Here is a 27,211-nt window from a genome sequence, read left to right as displayed (position 1 = left end):
CATGTTGTAGCTCCATGAAGTAACTCGGTCCTTTAGTGGTTATTTTGCTTGGCTTCTGCTTTGTATTCCACCATCACGGCAAGCTAACTTGGCTAACGAGCTATGAGCTAACGTCACTCTATTTTACAAGCTAGTTCTGAACACCAGGTAACTAGCGTTTGTGTTTGGTTCATTTAATCGATAAAACTTTGTAGTTGGGCCGGTATTTTTTTTATAACAGACTAATAAGTCTTGTCCGGTCACTTTTTCACACTCTTAGGTCAATCAAATCTAATCACTCATACCTGTGCGACATGAAGGAACACTGCAGTACCTTCAGTGGCCACACAGCCTGACTAACGTGTGTTAGCCGTTGGGAGTCAGAGGGGCGCTGTTGTGATCATCTCTGCTTAAGGTTTGATATTCTGCTTTCTTTCTTACTTCACCTCTCTTTTGAAGAGTATGTATCAAATTCACACCTTTTTTTGTGTTCTGGGGCGTTCAAAAGCAACAATAAAAGCGAAAACACAAAGCAAACAGTTACACATAACTATAATGGGAAGTCATAAAAATGCTTGATTGATAAAAACCTAACTCATTATAGGACTCGCCATAACAAAACAAAAGTAATGGACCTCGAGGTTATCAACCCATAAACGGCAATAAATACAATACTGTATTAGGACTCATAATCACCATCATCATTATGTTTAATTATGGTAGAAATAATGGAACTACAACAGTGGAGAACCGACTGAAGGCATCATTAAAAACCTTGAGAACTGTACAAGTAGTTTTGCTGGGTAAAATTTTAACATGAAGAACTCTTAATCAGGTGTAAAAAGAAATGAAGTCGAACAAAAACACAATAAATAACCCTAACTAGGGCTGGGCGATATGTATGGCCTTTTATTAATATCTCAATATTTTTAGGCCATGTCACGATACACGATATATATCTCGATATTTTGCCTTAGCCTTGAAAGAACACTTGATGCATATAATCACAGCAGTATAATGATTCCATGTGTCTACATTAAAACATTCTTCTTCATACTGCATTGATATATGCTCATTTTAAACTTTCATGCAGAGAAGGAAATCACAACTAAGTCAAGTTACCAAAACTGTATTTATTAAACAGTTATTAAGCAGTGGCACAAACATTCATGTCATTTTTCAAAACAGAACATGCAAGATTGTCTGAGACATTTTAAAAACAAGCTATTAGTGCACTTTTGTGCATGATGACTCTGCATGTCAATATCTCAAAACTGTCGAGTTTTGAGAAAATGAAAGGATTTTATCGCCTTATAGTCCGAAAAATACAGTAATAAATAATACACATTGCACACTAACGATTGCACTATGTATAGATATAAATAAAACAAAAAACATGCCACTGATGGCATCTATTAAACAACACAAGAAGCAAATAATTAAACAGAGACAGGATTAAATTTGGCTCAATTTGAGGAGAGACGCCTGGACACTGTACCATGAACAGTGTCTCACCACGCTCTGGCGAAAGATTGTACGCCACCTCTTTTATTTGGACTTTCCCTGATTACATGGCAACAGCTGTTTCTAAGGGACGTGGGTCGTAAACAGCCATCGCCTTTGGTTACAGAACAGTTCAAAGAAAAGGTCGTGAACAGTTCACAGAAAAGGTCGTAAAACAGTTCAAACAAGCGATGCCTAGAGGGGAGTCAGGCCCTGCTTCCTCTCCGCTTTGTAGTTCTTGGGTCAGACAATATCTTTCTGTTGATTACAATACATGAAAGAAACCGAACACCTTCATGTTGCTTCTCATCTTACACAGTGGAGTTTTACAAGCCTTCTGCTTGGTAGGATTAAAGACAGCTTTTGTCTTCTCGCCGGGAACTCAATGTAACACAAAGTTTTGTGATAACTTAGATACAATTATTCTAACAAAACACTATCTTAACGCCCATATTGCATTCCAAAAAAAAGTTCACAGTCGTCACAAAAGTATGTTGTAAAGTCTTAGAACCGAGTGATCAATTTATACTCAAAGGAATACCACAGGTACTGAACTACGTGATGTCCTATAAACCGGTAATGAAGCCAAGTGAACACTCATCTTGTCTTTATCCATAACAATTAATCAATCTTTATCAATAAATAATTGTTAAACATTTACAAAATAAAACAGAAGAACATAAACACATTCAAAGTTTCTTTTGCTAAGAAAGTATATTGTGTGTCTATTTAATTTAATACTTTTTCTGAAAATACAACATGGTTAAAAGATTTCAGTGTGTGTATGAGTAATTTCTGAGCACATTCAACACCATGAAAATAATGATAACCGTGATATGAAATATTCATATTGTTGTACCATTTGTAAGGTGGCATTTAAAAAAAGGTCTCAAAGAAACACAAAAAAGCAAACTGCATTTGTGGAGTTAATCTTTTAGATGCTCACTGAACTCACGTCTCTTGCTCTGCGCTTTTATGCAAATTTAGAAGAGAATTTTCAAATATTATATGCATGCGTTAAAGTTCCCCCAAGCCCTCAATGAGTCATTTAGACCATTTAACAGTCACATTACGAAGTAAGTAACACATTAAACATCAATAGGCTCAAGTCATTCTTGGGTCAAACAGGGGTTACTAATGTCGCACTTGGACACAACATCTGGGGAAACCATCTTCTCCACCTGCTGAAGGGCTTAATGGCCGATGATAGCGGCGTCAATTGTGACCCCTCCTCGTTAAAATGAAGGCGCGCCGTCTACCTGCCCTTGTCAGCACTCGTTAACCCCCACATCGATTCTCTCCCTACTACTGTACATATCCTTTCATTATACACCAGCCAACCTGGCGTCCCACTCCTTATTGCACTGCTGTCGCCCTAAGATGACGAGGGCTAAATATAGAACTTTTCATTTACATGTATCGACGCAACGTGTTATAAGGTCAGCGGAGGATCGATTAAATGCAGTGTTCTCTTGATGAGTTCTTCACGAATGTGACTTTCACTTTTGACAATGAAATACTTGGCTGTATGACAATCAGGACCCGGGAAAGGATTTGAGAATCTGTTAAAGGGGCTGTGTGCAACTTTTACGCGGATGCCTAGGGGCCACTAACTTTCCAGTGTGTTTTAAACATTACATCCCGCGCTCTTCCGGCTTTTAGTACGTAATAACACAATAACACAGCTTTGTGTGTGGTCAGCTAGTGATAGCGTTTTGGCGAACTAATGTCATTGAATGTGTATTTATTACCGTATTTTCCGGACTATAAGGCACACTTAAAATCCTTTTTTTTCTTCTCAAAACTCGACAGTGCGCCTTATAACCCGGTGCGCCTAATGTGCGGAATAATTCTGGTTTTGCTTACCGACCTCGAAGCTATTTTATTTGGTACATGTGTAGACTGCAATAGAATGGCAGTCACACACAAGAGATATGTGTAGACTGCAATATGACTCAAGTAAATAAAGCAAACATTTTATATGTTCCATTGAAAATATAGAACATTACACACGGCGCTCAAAAATCTATCAAAATGTTTTAGTTCGACTTTGGTAAGCAATGAAGCCACACCACTTGATGCTCTTCAACATATGAGTATTATTAAGGTGTGTGTATAAGGTAAGACATATTATCTGCCGTTTTGTTTCGCAATATTATGCAAAAGCAACTTTTCTTACCTTCTGGTACCTGCTGATCTGTATTTGGGATCTGCATAAGTCCTGAAAAATTGTGCGCGTCCGCCTTTGTAGTCCGTGCCGACACCGTAGTCGATAAGCTTCTTCTTTTTCTCTACCTTCTTGTCATACTTGCCAATCCTCCCGTTTTTACCGGGAGACTCCCGGTATTCAGCGCCTCTCCCGATAACCTCCCGGCAGAAATTTTCTCCCGACAAACTCCCGGTATTCAGCCGGAGCTGGAGGCCACGCTCCCTCCAGCTCAATGCGGACCTGAGTGGGGACAGCCTGTTCTCACGTCCGCTTTCCCACAATATAAACAGCCTGCCTGCCCAATGACGTCATAACTGTAGAATGATCGAGGGCGAGTTCTTGGTTTCTTATGTGGGTTTATTGTTAGGCAGTTTCATTAACGTCCTCCCAGCGCGGTAACAACACACAACAACAGCAGTCACGTTTAGTCTACCGTAAAGCAGTTCGTCTGCCGTAAATAGCAATGTTGTGACACTCTTAAACAGGACAATACTGCCATCTACTGGATAGCCTCCAGTACACTGAAATTCAAGTATTTATTTTATTTATATGTATAATAAAATAAATATATATATATATATATATATATGAAATACTTGACTTTCAGTGAATTCTAGCTTAAATATATTCCCCTCTTAACCACGCCCCCAACCACGCCCCCACCCCTCCCCCCACCCCCCACCTCCCGGTATCGGAGGTCTCAAGGTTGGCAAGTATGCTTCTTGTTATGTGACATTCATCCTCCGCTGTTGCCATTTCTGATATAAAGTAGTGTAAAGTTCTTACTTATATCTGTCAGTATACTCGCCATGCAAGCCCTAAAACATACCGGTATAGTGAGTTTACATTATTCACCCAAGGAACTTTAGTTATTAGAGAGTTCCGGTCAGACGTTTTTTTACGGGGCACATTTCCGGCGGATCAGGAGATGCTGCTCCGTTATTGATTGAGGTAAAGTCTGAATGTCATTAAAACAGTTAGCTCCATCTTTTGACACTTCTTCCACTCCCGCCCTTGCACGCTACACCGCTACAACAAAGATGACGGGGAGAAGACCCTGCCGAAGGTGAGCCACGTAAATAAGACCGCCCACAAAACTAATTTAAATCAACTTAAAAAAAGAGCCCAGTATTTGGACACAAATGCAATTTTATTTCAGAATGTCATTTTTAAATATTTTACTTAAAAGCACGTAATTTATTTGCTCAAAACTTGGTAACAGTTTTATTTAAAGTCCCATCTATGTCTGCAGCGAGCACACCAGTCAGTCTCCTTAGCACTGACATATGCATTGAGCGTATAACCCATGCCATCTTCAAATCGCTTTTTTTGTCATTAATCAAATGTGTTAAATCGTTATTTTTGACATCCTTATCATAGAGATTTAAAAAAAAAACTGTTAAAGCACTCATGGTAACATAAGTTAGCTGGCAGTGTTCTTGTTATACTTTTTGGGTTTAAAAAAATGTAGCTTTGAGGAAATTGCAAACAGCCCCTTTAAAGTATGCAGTGTCTCAATTTGCGCAATTTCGTGCTTAGCCTTGAGTGCTTAAGTGCGTTCACACTGAGAGGTGTCTGGAGGTCCCACTTAAAAATATGCTTAAAATTGTGAAAGTGCAGAGCTGGACATTCATCCCCCCCCAATAGCCACCGTTTTGGCTATGTGCTGTAGCAGAAGGTGAGGGACTCATTTGAAATAATGGCGGCTGAAGAGCCGTCATGGTGGAAAGTAGTAAGCATCATGTAAGAAATGCTTGGCTTATTTAAAATAAAATACATTCATTTTTTAAGTGTAGTTAAATCAAAACCTGGAGGGATGTGTTTGATCCAAATGTTGGATCCAAATATTGATCCGATATTGCTTTGTTCAGCAATTCATCATTAAAAAGTTGAAAAGAAGCGATGGGTAGTTATCGCAGTTGTCATTTCTGACTAGTGGTCAATGACAGTAATGGATTTGACACAACGCTGCACTGTCAAAAGTACCACACAAGTGGCCACTTCAGTAATTGACATTTTGTAAACCAATTTATGTAGGTATGCTAAAAAGTCGTACGGTAAATTTCGGACTATAAGTCGCAGTTTTTTTCATAGTTTGGCCGGTGGTGCGACTTATACTCAGAAGCGACTTATGTGTGAAATGATTAACACATTACCGTAAAATATCAAATAATATTATTTAGCTCATTCACGTAAGAGACTAGACGTATAAAATGTCATCGGATTTAGCGATTAGGAGTGACAGATTGTTTAGTAAACGTATAGCATGTTCTATATGTTATAGTTATTTGAATGACTCTTACCATAATATGTTACATTAACATACCAGGCACGTTCTCAGTTGGTTATTTATGTGTCATATAACATACACTTATTCAGCCTGTTGTTCACTATTCTTTATTTATTTTAAATTGCCTTTCAAATGTCTATTCTTGATGTTGGGTTTTATCAAATAAATTTCCCCAAAAAATGCGACTTATACTCCAGTGCGACTTGTATATGTTTTTTTTCCTTCTTTATTATGCATTTTCGGCCGGTGCGACTTATACTCCGGAGCGATTTATACAATACGAAAAATATGGTATATGGTTAAAGAAAAAAACAGCCTGCATCTGAGATTTTAATTATAGGTGACAAAATGTATTATTTTGCCTATTTTTTTTTTACTTACAAATATTTAAACTTTCTTCTCGTATTTTAACTTTTTCCCCCAACTAATAGTTTGTTTCTTATAATATTACACGTGAAAAAAAACATATTTTTTCTTTAATAGTTCAACCAAATTATTGTCATTCCCTCATAAAATTAGAAGTTTATTCTCGTAAAATTGTGACTTTAATTCTCATAAGATTACAACTTATTTATATTAATATTATAACCTTATTCACCTCATATTCTGGCTTTATTAACTTAATACTACATTTTTGTTCTAGATTTCTTGTTTAATTCTATTTTTAGATCGTGCCGTGAGCCAATTTACAGGCGTTTGAAAACACGGAATTTCGCATTTTTAAACATTCATTTTCGCGTCAAAATATCACTTACGCATTTTAGGATCTATACAACATTTGTTGAACGCTCGTAAGCACTCGCTGTTTCTCTTGCTAACGATCAGGAGCGCCGAAACAAACTCGCTAGTTAGCATAGTTAGCATCATCTCGCTAGCTTTCGCTCTCCGAGCCAAAACGTTGACGGCTTTATACTTTGCTGCTGATTATATTTGGATGATTACAATCTGAACACTGTTCAAATCAGTTGTAGTTCCAGCCTAATTATTAGTAACCAGCATGAAGGTACATTTTTGACGTGATGAGGGTAAACAGAGGTTACAACATCGGAAGTATACGACCTGAGGGGGCGTGGCTATAGGATCGAGTTGCCAAAGGTTTTTGCATGTAAGTTTTAAAATTTTACAATACATTTTCAATGATAATATTCTTAGTAAATTAGCTACTAAAAATGTTCTGGTACATTACATGGTACATTTAAGTGTCAAAAACACAGCCAAAAGAGTTGAGTTGAGTTGAGTTTGAGTTTATTTGGAACATGCATGCATACAACATGATACATCACCATTTCCAGTTTCTCTTTTCAACATGTTCAAAAAGGAGTAGGAAGAAGCAGAGCTTATTTAATCCTACCCCTTTCCTTTTACATAACAGTTGCTAAAACTTTTGTTCACTTCCTGTTCTCAATTTATTCACAATATACCCCATAAGTAATCACAATAAAAATAAATACATAAATAATAATTGGTGAAGTAAGTTATATTTCATATGGTGAAATGAGTAAGATTATTTTATGAATGAATGGATGGATGAAATAAATTCAGAATGTTTTCTACTTTGTAAACACTTTGAGTTTAAAGAGTTTCTTGAAGTGGATCATATTAGTACATTGTTTGATAGCTTTGCTTAATCCATTCCATAATTTCATTCCACATACTGATATACTGAAGGTCTTAAGTGTTGTACGTGCATACAAATGTTTTAAATTACATTTTTCTCTAAGATTATATTTCTCCTCTTGTTGAGAAGAATTGTTGTATATTCTTGGGTAGCAGCTTATAGTTTGCTTTGTGTATAATTTTAGCTGTTTGCAAATTTACTATGTCGTGGAATTTCAGTATCTTTGATTCAATAAATAAAGGGTTTGTATGTTCTCTACATCCAACATTATGTATCATTCTAACTGATCTTTTTTGTAACACTGTTAAGAGGTTGGTAGATGATAGAAATTATGTTAAAATATAACGTTAGATATGCACTCAACTGCAGGAAATGTAGTCTTTATTTTCAAAACATGATTTCAGGGCTTGCGTGGCAGCACTTCATGCAGATAAAAATAGTCCTCTTTTTTTCGTCAGTTTTCCTCTTTTTTTCTCTCTCAAAGGATACTCACATCCTTGCATTTAAAAAGCAGCAAATGCCCACCCCAGGTGTACACAGCAGTTTACTTATGGGTAGGGAAGTATCCACACTGCAAAAATTGAAATCCAAGTAAGATTAAATATCTCAAATAAGGGTGATATTTGCTTATTTTCTGTCAGATAAGATAATTATTCTCACTAAGCAGATTTTATGTTAGTGTTTTACTTGTTTTAAGGGTTTTGGTCCTAAATGATCTCAGTAAGATATTACAGCTTGTTGCTGAGATTTGATGACCTATATTGAGTAAAACATGCTTGAAACTAGAATATCAACTGTTGCAAAGCTGTGTCATCAACACTCACAAGTATAAAACTACTTTTTTAAAGTAATAATTTCTTATTTCAAGCATGAAAAATAAAATCATGACTTTGACACAATTGTGTCTCATAATTAAAACGGATGACAGCCAAATGGACTTCAAAATTAAAATAAAAATTTTTTTGGCCGGGGACCAGGCTGTATACCGTAATTTCCGGACTATAAGCCGCACCTGACTATAAGCCGCACCAGCTAAATTTAGGGGAAAATACAGATTGCTCCATATATAAGCCGCACCCGACTATAAGCCGCAGGGTTTTGATGTGTAATTAGCGTAGTATATAGGGGTTCCTGCTACCACGGAGGGGATTGTCGGGACAGAGATGACTGTTTGGGAACGCAAAGCGTCCCATTTATTAACAATAAATCTTTCAATCATTCAATCAAACTTTCACATCTTTAACATGGCGAACAGCATTCATGCAGAGTACAAATAATACAACGGTGCAAAGTAATACAAAGTGCTCGCATGTACGTTATCAAAATAACTAGCCTATGAAAAATATGAAAAGTCAGTCTTTAATCATTGTGTCATCGTCTTCCTCCTGCGTACTAAAACCACCGAAATCCTCTTCGTCTGTGTCGGAGAAGAACGGGCCGTATATAAGCCGCACCCTTGTATAAGTCGCAGGGACCAGAACGAGGGGAAAAAGTAGCGGCTTATAGTCCGGAAATTACGGTATATGTGCACTAATTGACTGAAAGAGCATGCACTTGGTGCCATGATGTCATGTTATCGATGGAAAAATGCTATTTTAGACCATATGATTTGCCTGAGCGGCTAGGAGATCCCGAGAGTAACAAGCGGTTGCCTTGTTGCCTTTCCATTAAGAACAATACATTAGTTTTTAGTATAAGTTTGCTGGTTTCAAGAATTGTAATGCCGTGCGCATATCATTATGTCAAGATAATGGCACTATCCATCCATCCATCCATCTTCAACCGCTTATCCGGAATCGGGTCGCGGGGACAGCAGCTCCAGCAGAGACCCCCAGACTTCCCTCTCCAGAGCAACATTTGCGACTTCCTCCTGGGGAATCCCGAAGCGTTCCCAGGCCAGAGAGGAGATGTAATCCCCCCATCTGGTCCTTGGCCTGCCGCGGGGCCTCCTCCCAGTGGGACGTGCAACGAGGACCTCCCTAGGGAGACGCTCGTGAGGCATCCGCACGAGATGCCCGAACCACCTAAGCTGGCTCCTTTCCAAGCGAAGGAGCAGCGGCTCTACTCCGAGTCTCTCTCGGGTGACTGCACTTCTCACCCTATCTCTAAGGGAGATGCCAGCCACCCTTCTGAGGAAACTCATTTCGGCCGCTTGTATCCGCGATCTTATTCTTTCGGTCATTACCCACACTTCATGACCATAGGTGAGAGTAGGAATGTAGATAGCTCGGTAGACCGAGAGCTTTGCCTTCTGGCTCAGCTCCCGTTTCGTCACAACAGTGCGGCAGAGAGACTGCAATACTGCCCCAGCTGCTCCGATTCTCCGGCTGATTTCCTTCTCCATCTTTCCCTCACTCGTGAACAAGACCCCGAGATACTTAAACTCCTCCACCTGGGACAGAGTCCTGTCCCCTACCCGGACTGTACAAACCATCGGTTTCCTGCTGAGAACCATGGCCTCAGATTTGGAGATGCTGATCCTCATTCCAGCCGCTGAACACTCGGCTGCGAACCGATCCAGTGAGAGCTGAAGGTCACGAACCGAAGGTGCCATCAGGACCACATCATCATGGCACTAGCATTTACTTAATTTAAGAATATTTTTCAACATATTGAGCAAAAAGGTCTCTTTTTTTTTTTTCTACCAAGAAAAGTGCATTTGTTATTAGTGAGAATATTCTTATTTTAAGGTATGTTGGGGTTCATTGAAGTTAGCTAATTTTACTTGTTTTGGAAAGTCTTAACAAGCCAAATTTTCTTGTTCTATTGGCAGATAATTTTGCTTAGTTCAAATAAAACACCCCTCATTTTTGTATTTTTTTTTCTTGTTTTTGAACACTGACTTTTTGCAGTGCAATTTTACAACACAGCAGTAGTTTGTATGCAATCCTGCTAACAAACAGCAATTAAATAATTTATTATTGAGACGAAATAATAGCAAATGCGAACATCAGGTATGAGAGGCGTTAATATGATGGGATAATACAGGAAGTGCTAAACTAGAGTCAATAATGTTTAGTTTAAATATTAGCCCATTAAGTGTTCCTAAAGTGATCATCCAGTCTCAATAAGTATTATTGCTGTGGGCCTTTTAACCTAATGAGGGTTTTAACCTCGTTGCATCACTCAGCTTGTTGGGACGAGAGACACCAAGTAGGGAAAAAAAAATGAAAAGAGAAAGACACGGAAGTCAAGCAGAGCTTGTGTATCAGCCGAGGAGAGTAAGGTGAAGTTTGGGGCAGTATTTATGCCTCCCTCGCTTGTCTTTACCTTTTTTTTCTCCCTTCCCTGCGAGCTGTTTTACATCAGCGATCTAATTAAATGAAATAAATCAGCCCCACCTGGTTTCCGAGACTGTCCCTTGCACCTCCTCCCCCCCGATTGTATAAATCTCCATTACGGTGCATTACACGGCACATCACTCATGTTGTTTAGAGCTCTAAAATATGCAAACAGGCCAAGGCCGTAAAAGTGATGGATGCTCAAACGGGTCCTCCTTTGCGTCGGTCGGCACCTCACAAAGCAGCAGGCGGCTACTAAGCGACGTCCCGTGTGAGCCAAAGACATATTGTGAGCTGTCCTTACGCTCGTCCCCCCGCCTTCATGACTGTTTTCATTGCGCTCGGGCATCCAAAAGGCACTTTTTATGACCTAATTTGCTAAAGGGCTCTGTCTCAGAGGCTGAGGCATTATTTCATCTAATTAGCTGTGCCACACCTTGACACTGGCCCCAATAGCACCCTTGATAATTCTTAAAACGGGGGTTAACATCAGTATTTTTATCGGTTCACAAACGAGAGACAGCTGCTTAAGATTGGCATGTTTCCAGGAAGTATTACTTAAGGAAACAAACCAATCAAAGCTGTCGCTGTCTAATTATTACACGGACAGTTGCAGTGAAAAGTGGAGGTTGGACTCTGTTCCCCGTCAAAGCTAATAAAGAAACTGAAATGCATTTTTAAGGAGCTGGAGCTGACCCTCGACCCCTGAACAATAACAACGAAGTAGGCGTGGTCAGAAAGGAGGCTGCCGATTTGAGCCTTTCAGCCAAGAGGAGAAAATACAGATTTGCCTTGTACACTTGAGATTGATGGCGTATTTTATCGTAAAAAAGGATGGGATCTGGGATCTAATCATTTTATAAGAGGGTTTCCGTGGTGCATTAAAAATGATTAAATGGATTTTGCAAAAATTAAGGCAATAAAAAGCATTAAAGTCTATGTCCAAACGCATTAAAAAATGTAATACAATTGTAGGCCTGGGCCAGTAGTCGATAAGTCAATCATTCATCCATCCATTTTCTACCGCTTGTCCCTTTTTGGGGTCACGGGGGGTGCTGGAGCCTATTTCAGCTGCGTTCGGGTGGTAGGCGGGGTACACCTTGGACATATCGCCACCTCATCACAGGGCCAACAGAGATAGACAGACAACATTCACACTCACATTCACACACTAGGGACCATTTAGTGTTGCCAATCAACCTATCCCCAGGTGCATGCCTTTGGAGGTGGGAGGAAGCCGGAGGACCCGGAGGGAAACCACAAAGTCACGGGGATTGAACCCGGGACCTTTGTATTATGAGGCACATGCACTAACCCAGTGGTTCTTAACCTGGGTTCGATTGAACCCTAGGTGTTCGGTGAGTCGGCCTTGGGGGTTCGGCAGAGCCTCCGCCGCGGAGGTCAAGGCACACCCGACTCATCGTGTAAACAAAAACTTCTCCCTGTCGGCGTATTATGGATACCCCCAAACAATGTTCCCTCTAATTTTCCATATGTGTGAGCAAACGCAAAAACTCCTTGAGCATTCAGTGGAGCACATGCACTGTGGTCTCACCTGCAGCACACCTGTCCCAAACCTACTTTGGAAATAATGTGTACCCCATTCAGATATCGCATTTAGTTCCCACTAAAACATTCACATGTTGCACAATGAGATGTAAACATGGGATCATGTGTACATTCCTGTAACTTTCTGTTTGTAAAATATATCTTTATTAGTATTTCTTTAATATAATGACATCATTTTATGATTACGGTTCGGTGAATGCGCATATTAAACTGGTGGGGTTCGGTACCTCCAACAAGGTTAAGAACCACTGCACTAAACCCTGTTCCACTGTGCTTCCTGATAAGTTAATCAATCGAACGATAAATTAAAATGAACTCAATAACGTTGCCGTCATCGATAAATTGCTACGTCTGTGTGTTTCGTTTTTTCGGCGCCGGCTTTCAAATTGGACACAAGGGGTCTTGTAAGGTCCAAATCCTCCATAGCGGCCACTTTGCTAAAACGGCAAAATGAAACAGCTCTGGTGGCACAAACTTTGCCATTCTTTGGTGACTGTAGGCGTGTAGTCCTTTAACTGTGACACCATGGCATGTTCATGAGGAAAATGAGCTTGTTTCATACACTGATTGATTGATTGAGACTTTTATTAGTAGGTTGTTTCATACACTACTGTTTTTATTTCAGCCGTCTCCAGTTCAACACACAAGACCTAAGTCTCGTGACACAGGCACCTCCCGTGACCTACGGTGGCCTCGGATGGACAAACAAGGTAATTCTCAGTCCACAGACCACAACGTTTTTATTCTCTGACATTTCCACGATAAATGAATAAGAAGAGTTCCTTAAGCTGCCTGACACTTTATACATAACTTGCTATCCACTGTACCCATTTTAAACAACTGAGGGGGTGTAAAATACAATCTATTCAAGATGTGGCTTGGCTTGTTTTTAATGCATCTGAAGAGCTTATGGGCATTTTTCCAAATCAATTTAAATCAGTCATCCCTTTCATTTGAATTCCTAATATGATGTTCATTTATTATTCAGTAAAACCTTAAAAAGTGTATCCTCCCGTTTGTGGCTAATATAAAGGCATACTTTCATAGGATAAGCATTTTTACAGCATGTTTTAAAGAGATATCATTTAAAAAATGACTTCTGGGTATATTATATCGACCAACTAATCCATTGGTGTCTCAGCACCTGAGCGTGTTTATTCAAGAGAAGGAATTACATCAATAGAAAAAAACTCACTTTAATTTGGAGCTGGAAGTAATATATGTGAAACACTTTTACACATTGCTTTAAACTATAGAAGAAGACGTTTGTGAAGGTAGACTGTGTGATCCGTACAAGCTGACCAATCACAGCTCTTTTTTTATTTCAACAGTAATATGATACATTCAATTTAAACTATCGGAGCAAACAAGAAAACTTGTCACTACGATTGTTTTTCAAAATATGTACATAGAAATGATTTTGTTCGACAATTTTCAAACAATAATCAAGAAATGAACAAAACGATAAGACAAAAATAAACAGAAGAAACATGAAACATGTGCAAAGGTTAACATGAAAATAGAACAAAAAATGTTTGTCTTTGATTTAAATTATCTTTATATTGTCTTTTATGTGGGAAGTTTACACCACCTTATAATTTTTAAATCTGTCCTTTCTAATCCATCTTCTAACGCTTGTTACTCTCTGTGTCTCCTCGCCGCTCAGGCAAATCATATTGTCTAAAAATTAATTTTCGCATCGCTAACGTGACATCATCGCGCTTGGAATATATATATATCCATCCATCCATTATCCACCGCTTGTCCCGTTCGCGGTCGCGGGGGCTGCTGGAGCCTATCTCAGCTACAATCGGGCGGAAGGCGGGGTACACCCTGGACAAGTCGCCACCTCATCACAGATAGACAGACAACATTCACACACTAGGGACCTTTTAGTGTTGCCAATCAACCTATCCCCAGGTGCATGTCTTTGGAGGTGGGAGGAAGACGGAGGACCCGGAGGGAACCTGCGCAGTCACGGGGAGAACATGCAAACTCCACACAGAAATATCCCGAGCCCGGGATTGAACTCAGGTCCTTGGTATTGTGAGGCACATGCACTAACCCCTGTTACACCGTGCTAACAATTTTGTGGAAAAGCCTTCATTTCTAAGAACAAGAATAGACTGTCGAGTTTCAGATGAAAGTTCTCTTTTTCTGGCCATTTTGAGCGTTTAATTGACCCCACAAATGTGATGCTCCAGAAACTCAATCTGCTCAAAGGAAGGTCAGTTTTGTAGCTTCTGTAACGAGCTAAACTGTTTTCAGATGTGTGAACATGATTGCACAAGGGTTTTCTAATCATCAATTAGCCTTCTGAGCCAATGAGCAAACACATTGTACCATTAGAACACTGGAGTGATAGTTGCTGGAAATGGGCCTCTATACACCTATGTAGATATTGCACCAAAAACCAGACATTTGCAGCTAGAATAGTCATTTACCACATTAGCAATGTATAGAGTGTATTTCTTTAAAGTTAAGACTAGTTTAAAGTTATCTTCATTGAAAGGTACAGTGCTTTTCCTTCAAAAATAAGGACATTTCAATGTGACCCCAAACTTTTGAACGGTAGTATATATATATATATATATATATATATATATATATATATATATATATATATATATCTACAGCCCGGCCTAATTTTTTTAACCCAATGCGGCCCCCCGAGTCAAAAAGTTTGGGGACCCCTGCTTTAGACTATACAATGTGTCATAACTACCTGCAGTACGACATGGGCATACACTGCAAAAAGTCAGAGTTCAAAAACAAGAAAAAAAAATACAAAAATAAGGGGTATTTTACTTGAACTAAGCAAAATTATCTGCCAATAGAACAAGAAAATTTGGCTTGTCAAGACTTTCCAAAACAAGTAAAATTAGCTAACCTCAATGAACCCAAAAATACCTTAAAATAAGTATATTCTCACTAATAACAAGTGCACTTTTCTTGGTAGAAAAGTGCACTTGTGCTCAATATGTTGAAAAATATTCTTAAATTAAGTAAATGCTAGTGCCATTATCTTTTCCTGTGATTTTTTTTTCCATGCTTGAAGTAAGAAATGATTACTTTTAAAAAGTAGTTTTATACTTGTGAGTGTTGATGACACAGCGTTGCATCAGTTGATATTCTAGTTTCAAGCATGTTTTACTCAATATAGGTTATCAAATCTCAGCAACAAGCTGTAATATCTTACTGAGATCATTCAGGACCAAAACACTTAAAACAAGTACAAGACTCTAACATAAAATCTGCTTAGTGAGAAGAATTATCTTATCAGACAGAAAATAAGCAAATATCACCCTTATTTGAGATATTTAATCTTACTTAGATTTCAGTTTTTGCAGTGTAACATTTTAAGTGGCACTAAAAAAAGCATTGAAAAGCTTAAAAAGCATTTTTTCTGATATCTGTAGAAACCCTGTATACGGTTTTATTTGAAGTCTTATAACTCATCAGCACATCCTACCACATTTTGTGCTATATACATATTTATACATACAATGTGTATACACTTTTTTGTGTCTATCAATTAAAAAGTACATTTCATCAGCAAACGTCAGCCACATCAGACCATGTCATGAGTTATGAGTCTCCCATGTGACTTTCACACCTGTTTGTCCCTCTGCCGGTCAGCACTAATCTACATAATGAGTGGCTTCTTCATGTATGCCTAATCAGCAAATATGGCTTTGGACCTTACCAACACCACATCCACCCCTCCCCTTAATTGTCTCCAGGGGTGCTTGATTGCCATCAAATAAAGCATGATTCCTCAAGGAGCTCCGAACAGTCAATATAAGCGATATTTTCAAAAATGACCTAGCAGCTTTTCAATGATGATCACTTGGTTGAACATGCCGTTAAATCCAACTTCTAGGAAGGTGCACTTATCTTCATCCAAACTGCTTCCTGCAAAACTAAGAATGTTACATACAGAACAGTGCATAAATTAACTTTACGATAGGTTGTAATGAATTGAACATGATCCATTATTATACATTCAAATGACCCACCTTAAGACAATTTGTTGGCGACTATGGTATCGAGTGAAACGGCGTTGGGGTCCGTTCCTGGACAATGGGCCAGGGGAGGCGTGGGGGGGCGACGCAGAGGATTGTTGAAGGTCACGTTGAAGGTTCCCTTCAGAACTGTGTTCATGAGGCCTGAACTCAACTGTACACAAACACAACCACAGGTGCACCAAAGGATTAACTATGGTCTGAGTTGAACTTTTTCTTTGGTGCAACAAAGCCAAAGAAAAATACGTTTTTATCATCTTTAAAATTGTAAAAAAAAAAAAAGAAATAAAAAAAAGAAGTGTGTTCTTGTCTCTCACAATGATTGTGAACGACAAAGTGCAATTACCCTTTAAAGCAGACCTGGGCAATATAAGGCCCGGGGGCCACATGCGGCCCGTTAAGCTTTTCAATCTGGCCCGCCGGACATTCCCAGATATTTTTTTTAGATCTTTAAGATGGAAAGTGTAGCTGCCATTATGATGTGCAGGGATGTTTTCAAAGGACCGTAAGTCTTGAACTATTCAAAGTATTTCAATTGTTGGAATCTGCGCTTTTGCATGATATTTTAGTGACTAGTGTTGTCCTGATACCATACTTGCCAACCCTCCCGTTTTTAGCGGGAGACTCCCGGTATTCAGCGCCTCTCCCGATAACTTTCCGGCACAAATTTTCTCCCGACAAACTCCCGGTATTCAGCCGGAGCTGGAGGCCACGCCCCCTCCAGCTCAATGCGGACCTGAGTGGGGACAGCCTGTTCTCACGTCCGCTTTCCCACAATATAAACAGCTTGCCTGCCCAATGACGTCATAACATCTACGGCTTTTAGAGAGTAGAGTGCACAACTGCGCACACAACAAGGAGAAGAAGCAGAAGAACGAGGAAGTTACAGACATGGCGACGCCGTCGACGAGCAAGATGAAGAAATACGCTTGCAAGTTCCAAAACGAATGGAAACAAGAATTTCAGTTCATCCAGGACAGTTCGAAGGGGAAGGGGTATGTAATTATGTTGCCTGTACATTTTGTAAAACAGACTTCTCCATTGAACACGGTGGCCGAGTCATGAACGGAGGAGAAGTTAAACAGGACAATACTGCCATCTACTGGAACACTGAAATTCAAGTATTTATTTTATTTATATGTAGAATAAAATAAATATATATACATATATATAGCTAGAATTCACTGAAAGTCAAGTATTTCATACATATATATATATATATATATATATATATATATATATATATATATATATATATATATATATATATATATATATATATATATATATATGAAATACTTGAGTTGGTGAATTCTAGCTGTAAATATACTCCCCTATTAACCACGCCCCCGCCCCACCCCGACCGCGCCCCCCCACCTCCCGGTATCGGAGGTCTCAAGGTTGGCAAGTATGCCTGATACCAATATAATTTCGATACTTTTCAGTACTTTTCGATATTTTTCTAAATAATGGGGACCAGAAAAAATTCCATTATTGGCTTTATTTTAAGAAAAAATCTTAGGGTGTGGCGGACCGGTACTTTTCGGCAGCCGTATGGTACCGAATCATTAGTATCGCGGTACTATACTAATACCCGTATACCGTACAACCCTACTAGTTACTATGGTAACTATGGTCACAGCAGCTCAGACGAGGCACCAAGCAGTGTGGGTGGGGAGCGTTTCCACAGAGTGTTTTCCAGAGCCTGAAATGCGGGTGTCAGGGACAGACGCGGAAGGAGATTTTTACAAGAAAGTTCTAAAGCTTAGTGATGTATCAGATTGTAGATGTTTTTTTGTCTTTTTACCCTTCACGTTCATATTTCGCTGTTTTTGTTGCATTTTTGTTGCATTTGGCTTGATTGTAAAATATGTCGATTGAGAGGGGGTGTGACGTTCATATGTTGTCAATATTCAGTGTTTTATCATTCATAGAAAACAAAAAAATTCCATTCGGTTTTTAAGGCGGTCTGTCATAACATTTTTAGCATTCAATCAGACATTATTGTGAGGTTTTGTATTAGTTTTCCTAAAAAGAGATATACCGGCCCCCAGACACATTTTTTTCTCTAAGTTTGGCCCCCGAGTCAAAATAATTGCCCAGGCCTGCTTTAAGCATGACAATTAGCTGAGATAAAAGCTCTAATCTCAAAACACATTACACGTTGTTGATATAGATTATTGTTACAGTGTAATAATTATTGTTACCTGTGGTAATGCCACCATGATACAACATTTCTATTATAATCCTTGAACAAAGTAACAGTGAAGCCCAATGTATTAATCACTGAATGGAGAACTGGGGGTGGGATTAAAAAAGTTATCTCCTTCTCACTCCCTTTCAGGCAAAACTGGATCATCATGCTTACATACTGTACATTACCTTTTGCATTATATTAATTCATATTATTATGTGTTGCCTTGTACTTTTGTTTGTCATTACCTGAAATAAATGAAAAATGAATGAAATGAAAAAACACTTTTAAGTTGAGGGACCTCTCACTGTATAACAAATCTTTGACATCAACACTGATGGTCTGTCTTCAACCAAATATTGTACTTTAATCAGTACTTAATATGTACTAAGTTCGTGAGTGCACAGGTATTAAAGGAGGAGCTGTACCAAATCAATAACTGTTGTTTACCTACCGGAAATGACAATGGCAACATTTACTCTCTTTTCTGCTTTTTTAAATGGTGAGGTGGAAGCACTCGATGAAGCACTATTGCCAACATTTGATTCGCCTCGTAAAATAGATGCCAGCTTTTATCTCTACCTCCTTGATTTTGCAATAATTAAAACCATTTTGATCGTTTTGAGTGCAACATCCGGGGTCCGACAAAGTGCTTCTCGGTGTGATATGCACTCAAAAGATGAAGAGTGTGCATGTGTGTAAATTAAGTGACCGCGTAAGTGATTAGTGGTTAGAGTGTCCGCCCTGAGATCGGTAGGTTGTGAGTTCAAACCTCGGCCGAGTCATACCAAAGACTATAAAAATGGGACCCAGTACCTCCCTGCTTGGCACTCAGCATCAAGGGTTGGAATTGGGGGTTAAATCACCAAAAATTATTCCCGGGCGCGGCCACCCGTGCTGCCCACTGCTCCCCTCACCTCCCAGGGGGTGATCAAGGGTGATTGGTCAAATGCAGAGAATAATTTCGCCACACCTAGTGTGTGTGTGTGACAATCATTGTGTCATGATCTGTGGTCTGGATTATGTTTTTGTTATTTTCTGTTTGTTTTGGTTTCTTTTAGTTCCTGTTTGCGCTCCCTTGTTTGTTTAGTTACCATGGCGACTTATTAGTTTCACCTGCCTCATGTGTTCGGGACACGCACTTGCTCTAATTAAGAGACTAATATTTAAGCTTGTCTTTGCCAGTTCGGCCTGGCGACATTTCTCTTTTCATGCTCATTTCATGCCATTGCTTCATTCATGCCGCAGTAAGTCTTGTTCGTTCTATGCCATAGTTTGGTTAGTTGTTTTCTATGTCCATAGGTCAGTCTAAGTGTTAGCGTATGTTTCCTGCGTTAAGTTTTATGTTCCTGTCTTTTGTCCTGTGTAGTTAGATTAATAATAAATATGTTCCTACCTGCTACCTTTGTCCGGAAAAGTCCGATTGCATCCCGGGAGAACAATCCTCGCAGTAAGTTGCGAAAACCCCCTCGTCGTGACACATTGGTACTTTAACTTTTTAATTTACTGTTTTGATATTAAGAGTGATTACTTTCTTCTCATGCTTTGATGTCACTTAGGAATGTAAAATGATACAGTATTAAAAAGATAAAGGTAAAACAGAAAGTAGTTTTAGGTCTTGAGGTAAGTGCCAAAAAAACCTAGTACCAGGAAAATGAACATTATAAAAGAATACTCATAGTAACATAAAAATGTAAAAAGTTGTGTCAATATTCAGTAAAAAAAAAAAATGGTGTACTGTATAATTACAAAAATATAAACCATTGTTCAATGTTTAAAAATATATTATTTGTCAGCTTTGATTTTGTGCCATGAATTTACGTTTTCTTTTTGTAGTGCAATTGTTGTGGTTTGACTAAGGGAGATGACGGCAACAGACACCAGAGGGCTGTAATGTTCAATGATTTATTATATATATATAATAATAAACAAAACTAATAAACTATAGAATGGTGGGTGTGACAAAATCCAAAAGGGAATAAGTGACAGACTATGTGTAGTATTTAAATGCAGTGTTTTACCATAAATGTTGGAGGTGCTTGTTGGAAGGAGTGGTGCTGTCCGACAAGGGCAAGGCAGGCAGGGTTGTCCAGGGGCGGAAGCGGGGTCGAGAGGCAGGAGAGAGTCGTCGTAGTCCGGGGGCAAGCGAGGAGTCGAGAACCAGGGATCGCGAGGAAGACAGGGAAGATCCAGGAGCACACGACACACAGCGTGACTCCGGGATGCACACAGGGAAGGTACAGAAGACTATATTCCGGCGCCGGATGGCAGGTTGAGCAGGCTTATGAAGGCAGACAATGACCGGCAGGTGCGCTGATTGCCGGGGAATGATTGCAGCTGGCGGCTGCTGCAGGGCAGAGACGCGCCCGGCGCATCCCTGGATGTGCGCGGCTGTGGGCGTATCCCGAGGTGCGACAAGCAGAGCGCAAGGATGAGGGTGCATTGGAATGTGCCTTGGCCGTGACAGCAATTTGTGGTTAAATAAATATTTTTTTTTTTCCTACTCCTGCGTCCCTCCCACACAGGAAGTACTTGAGGAAGTACTTCCTGTGAAATACCAATGCTGTCAAGTCATCGCCTCCCTCATTTTCTCTCCCACCTCCTATGACCTCCCGGTGCTCGTGCACATCATCAGTATGCCCCGAACATCGTTGCTGGGATTCAGGCACATGGGCTGGACCGCTCAGATCTTATTCCTGATCCTGATGGGAAAAGGGTTGCGGGTTCAAATCCAGGTCACCCTCAGGGGTGCGCTGGAGGTTGGGAGGAGGGAGGAGGATGTTGGTGTTTAAGACCCCCCCTTTGGAAGTGACGACGCCATCGGCATGGTAATGATGAGGGAGATTATGGGATGTTTGGCTGGGTCAGAGAGGGGAGAGGGAAAGGTGGATCCATGCGGGGAATGGTGTTAGTGGGTCGCTACACAGAAGTGAACACGAGACTTTCCCATAACACACAAACACTGGCCCGGTACAAGATGTGCAACACAGGCCTAACACGGACGTAAGCAAGGAAAATAGACATGATCACTCTATAAACTATGAAGGTGTGTGTAAAATTGACAGGCTATGACTTGACATGATGGTCACGTTTAACAGCAGATATTTTGTCGGCCCTCCCTCCTGTGAATCAAGCCGTCTCTCGCAAGGAGAGTGGATTACGCCGCATGCTTTATCTGGGTCTGACTGCTCGTAATCTCTTCACGCGTGAACTTTCGAGCCGACAATCCTACGCTTTTTCTACAAACCAAGTCACTGGAGCATTTCTCGAAAATATACAAACTATTTCACTGCTGTTGCAGTTTGTAACATTCCTTCTGTTGCCGATGTATTGTGAAAATGTATATTTTTTGTGTGTAAACATTATGTATATCAGGGCTCAGTGTTTCCCATAAACTGCCAAGATACCTGTGGCGGTGGGGGCGTGGCTATGGGCGTGGTCACCATGACATCATCAACTAATTTGCATAATTTACTACAATGATATGATTTTCTCTAAAAAGGCTCAAAAAATGTATACTTACTAATTAATAATAACAGTTTTGTTTTAAACGTCCATCCATCCATTTTACAATATAATTACAACACTTTATGTACATAATTATATACAGATTTGAACAATAAGTTATTCACTGAAATATATTTATTAATTGTGGTTCTTACAAAAAATATATCTTATAAAATATAAAAGCTAAAATGCCTCTTAAAGCTCTGCCCCTTTAATTAGTGCATACTAAATAATTTATCTTTAGCCTACTACTACAACCATAATATTTACCAGCAACATAAAGTGAAACAGGCAGAGGTGTCCTGCCACAGTCAGTAACAAATAAACAGAAAACAGTAGTGGTCAAATACAAATAAGGCAACAAGAGAAGTATCCTACACTTCTGTTTTGTAAAGTAAATCTGAACAGCCTATATGGGCATCTACATCAACTATATGATTTGCCTGAGAAGCTGGACAGGACAAAAAAATATATATATATTTTTTTTTAAATTTGTGGCGGACGTAATTCTTTTGTGGCGAGCTGCCACAAATAAATGAATGTGTGGGAAACACTGCGGCTGTATGCTTGGATTTTTTCCACTTTAATCACCGGTGCTACTAAGTGGAAAAAAATGAGTAGCAAAATGAAATGTCTCAAATATCACAATTTCAAGGTTTCAAGGTTTTATTCGTCACATGCAGAGTACACCACAGTGAAATGCTTTTTTCCATGCTCTTCAGATATTGCGTACAGTGGGATCCAAACACTGGTTGCAAAATCTAATACACTAAATACAAAAAATACAAAAATTTGAATAGCGCTGATGTACATTAATTACAAGACAATAAGTCACAGTAGTTATGGTAGAAGTATCAGTACAAGTAGAAGTACAGTAGTCAAATACAGTACCAGTGCAATATCAAATAGTATAACAGTATATACAGTATAGAAAGTAATAAATATTAAGGTGCAGTGTTTCCCACACATTCATTTATTTGTGGCGGCCCGCCACGAAAGAATTACGTCCGCCACAAATAGATTTTTCGGCTTTTTTTTTTTTTTTTTGTCCTGTCCAGCTTCTCAGGCAAATCATATAGTTGATGTAGATGCCCATATAGGCTGTTCAGATTTACTTTACAAAACAGAAGTGTAGGATACTTCTCTTGTTGCCTTATTTGTATTTGACCACCACTGTTTTCTGTTTATTTGTTACTGACTGTGGCAGGACACCTCTGCCTCTGTTTCACTTTATATTGCTGGTAAATAATATGGTTTAGTAGTAGGCTAAAGTTAAATTATTTAGTATGCATTAATTAAAAGGGCAGAGCTTTAAGAGACATTTTAGCTTTTATATTTTATAAGATATATTTTTTGTAAGAACCACAATTAATAAATATATTTCAGTGAATAACTTATTGTTCAAATCTGTATATAAATACGTACATAAAGTATTGTAATCATTTTGTAAAATGGATGGATGGATGGATGGACGTTTAAAACAAAACTGTTATTATTAATTAGTAAGTATACATTTTTTAGCCTTTTTAGAGAAAATCATATCATTGTAGTAAATTATGCAAATTACTCGATGATGTCATGGTGACCACGCCCATAGCCACGCCCCCACCGCCACAGGTATCTTGGCAGTTTATGGGAAACACTGAGGTGTCTACAGTTCTTTGGCAGTTGAGTAGTGACAGTAGTATGAACAAAGGTAATGGAACAGTATGACTTCCTTATAGTCTTGTTTTTACATTATTTACAGTCATTGAATGAAGAGTATTGTAGTCCGGTAATTACAGTGGTAAGTAAAGGAATTCTTGTGCGTGCGGTTTTGTGCAATTGTGATAAGTGTTAATATGTGTTTCATTATTAACACTGACCGTACACATGTACATTCATACATATAAACCCAATGCCATCATCATAAGGCCTACTGTAACGCTCAAGTAAACACAGAGAACACCCCTAAACTGTGCTAGCACTGTCGCTAACGAGTGTAGGGCTGGGCGATATGGATCAAAACTCACATCCCGATATACACTATATTGCCAAAAGTATTTGGCCACCTGCCTTGACTCACATATGAACTTCAGAATCAGGGAGACAGAACAGGATCGCTGACGGGTCTGCCAACTTCCGGCGCCCCTTACAAAAAAGGTGAGATACAGGTAAACAATGGGGGGGGGGGGTGAGAAAAAAAACATCGGTCTAAGCCTGAACAAAAGAACAAAATGTGAAATAAAGCGCCCTGGTTTAGGAGGACATGTTAAATGTCAGCAGCAACATGAAGATAATTGACCTTTAACAATAAACATTATTATAGGACATAAACACAAATATGTTAGCCAGGAACACTAACCTGCCAACTGCTTCATGGTGCTGTGTTCTGACAATTACTTTTAAAAAGTCATTAATTATAGTTACTCATTACTTTACCAAAAAAGTAATTTAATTATTGTTTAATTACTATTGTTTATCCTTGGCGGAGGTCTGCGCCTTACTCAGGGCTTTTATGTTTTAAAATCATTTTAAAATTAGCAGACAAGAGTACATTAGCTGTAGGATAACACGTCATTTAAGTGTATCATGAGGAATGTAACTTCGCTGAGAAGATCAGCAATCATTAAAAGTATAAAACTGTCATGCGGAGAAGAAGTAAACAGGCCAACACAGAGGAGGGTGTGATGGAAATGTCAGCTGTGTTAGAGCTGATAATGAACATCAAACCCATCGAGGAGTAGATTTACTCGCCTGCAAAGATCACATTTAATTCCTGTATGTTTGTATTTGACAATTGCTCCCCGTGTCTTTTTATATTCAAGTGCAGCGCACACACACGCTCGCTGTTAAATGAAGCTCAACCAATAAGAATGATGTCGTATGCGAAAGCGAGGTAATCAAGCCCTGCTCTCCAGAAGTAGGCGCCTCTCTCAGCTTCTAAATGAGCTCTATCAGTGAGCTAATGCAGCTCAAGAAGGCAGCGATAGCACATTACAGCCACTTTCATAGATGAGCGCGCATGCACACGCTTTGACGCTAATGCCCAAATAGGTACTATTCCCCCTGCGCCGCCATCTGCTTGCCATCGGAACACATTTTCAGCAGCAGAGGTGGGGTTTTTTGTTGTTTTTTTAACAAGGCTGTTCACCTACTCCTCTTCTTCTGCTTGCTCCCATCTCCACGTCCCTCACACCGCCTCGTCTTTGACACTCTCTCATCCCTTTAACTCCGTATGGCCTGTGGTGTCGTGCGGATCCACAGTCACGAGGCTAATTACTGCGACTGGAGCTCAGCCGAGTAGCGCGTTCCACTTGAGGCTGCTGAAGCTAGATTGAGTCATGGCTTCGTGTTCCAACTTCAATATGAGCACCCAACAAAGGTGCGCTTGATGAATACATTCTGTGTATGCGCAGAATTCTATAGGTACACCACCCTACACTGCAAAAAGTCAGTGTTCAAAAACAAGAAAAAAAATTCCAAAAATGAGGGGTATTTTATTTGAACTAAGCAAAATTATCTGCCAACAGAACAAGAAAATTCGGCTTGCCAAGACCTTCCAAAACAAGTAAAATTAGCTAACCTCAATGAACCCAAAAATACCATAAAATAAGTATATTCTCACTAATAACAAGTGCACTTTTCTTGGTAGAAAAAAAAGACACCTTTTTGCTCAATATGTGGAAAAATATTCTTAAATTAAGTAAATGCTAGTGCCATTATCTTGACATAATGATATGCATACATCATGATTTTTTTTTTCATGCTTGAAGTAAGAAATAATTACTTTAAAAAAGTAGTTTTATACTTGTGAGTGTTGATGACAGCTTTTTTGCAACAGTTGATATTCTAGTTTCAAGCATGTTTTACTCAATATAGGTCAAATCTCAGCAACAAACTGTAATATCTTACTGAGATCATTTAGGACCAAAACCCTTAAAACAAGTAAAACACTAACATAATCTGCTTAGTGAGAAGAATTATCTTATCAGACAGAAAATAAGTAAATATCATCCTTATTTAAGATATTTAATCTTACTTAGATTTCAGTTTTTGCAGTGTAATCAATGATACTCTGTCATGAACAAACACATACAGTTTTTGAACAGTGGTACCCTGAACTTACGAATATTTGGAGATACTGTACGAGGGGCCTCTCAGCCTTCCTTTATGCTTCAAGTTATGAGCATAATTTGAGTTACGAGTTTTGACTTATGAAGTCAAATTGCTGGATATTTGATTAAGTGCTCCCGTTCGACAGTCTGCTTTTTTTTTTTTCACATACATAGTTTCGTGCTTTGAACACACAAAAGACCAGACTTGCCAACCTTGAGACCTCTAAATTCGGGAGATCGGGGGATGGGGAGGGGTGTAGCGGTCTACAGTGTATATATTTTCAAGTATTTCTAATATATATATATATATTGTGTAAGGCTGAAACGACGCGTCGACGTAGTCGACGTCATCGGTTACGTAAATACGTCGACGCCGTTTTTGTGCGTCGACGCGTCGCATAATTACGTCACACTACCGTCATGGCGGAGCGCAAAGCAGACTGTGCGAGCGAGGGGAAAAACGCACGCCAAAAGTCGTCAAAAGTGTGGGAGTATTTCAATACACAGCCTAATAATGTTGTTGTATGCACACTGTGTCGAGCGGAAATGGCATATCATAGCAGCACAACGGCTATGAACGAACATTTGAAAAGAAAACCATCAACCATCAACTAGTCAATCGTCCGCGTTAGCATACGTTGTCATCATTACACAAATACATGAATGTGTCATTTGTATCTGCTAGGGGTGTAACGGTATGTGTTTTGTATTGAACCGTTTCGGTACGGGGCTTTCGGTTCGGTACGGGGGTGTACCGAACGAGTTTCTAAGCTAAAGCTAACTTTATCTGCTAAAGTCTTAACAAGTTGCTTTGCTTGTCTGCCTCTGTCTCAGCACGCAGCATTGTCCCACCCATACAACCATCTGATTGGTACACACGCAGCATTGTCCCACCCACACAACCATCTGATTGGTACACACGCAGCATTGTCCCACCCA

General features: G+C 39.4%; 1 protein-coding gene and 1 long non-coding RNA gene across 2 annotated transcripts in view; both read right to left on the bottom strand.

Annotated features, from left to right (window-relative positions):
• The window catches only part of LOC133632961 (uncharacterized), a 176,204-nt gene extending 175,926 nt beyond the window's left edge, over nucleotides 1-278 (bottom strand). Inside the window, exon 1 of the long non-coding RNA XR_009821741.1 lies at nucleotides 2-278. This is a non-coding gene — a long non-coding RNA (uncharacterized LOC133632961). The remainder of the gene's footprint in view (nucleotide 1) is intronic.
• A 15,399-nt stretch (nucleotides 279-15,677) lies between these two features.
• Nucleotides 15,678-27,211, bottom strand: part of stpg2 (sperm-tail PG-rich repeat containing 2) — a 109,665-nt gene continuing 98,131 nt past the window's right edge. The window contains exons 13-14 of the mRNA XM_062025823.1: nucleotides 16,469-16,628; nucleotides 15,678-16,372 (exon numbers count right to left, since the gene is read on the bottom strand). Of these exons, the coding sequence (XP_061881807.1) occupies nucleotides 16,470-16,628 (159 nt within the window). The 3' untranslated portion in view covers nucleotides 15,678-16,372; nucleotide 16,469. The remainder of the gene's footprint in view (nucleotides 16,373-16,468; nucleotides 16,629-27,211) is intronic.

This window comes from Entelurus aequoreus, linkage group LG17, assembly GCF_033978785.1.
Source record: "Entelurus aequoreus isolate RoL-2023_Sb linkage group LG17, RoL_Eaeq_v1.1, whole genome shotgun sequence".
NCBI classification, from domain to species: domain Eukaryota; kingdom Metazoa; phylum Chordata; class Actinopteri; order Syngnathiformes; family Syngnathidae; genus Entelurus; species Entelurus aequoreus.
This window is presented reverse-complemented; position numbering and strand designations above follow the sequence as displayed.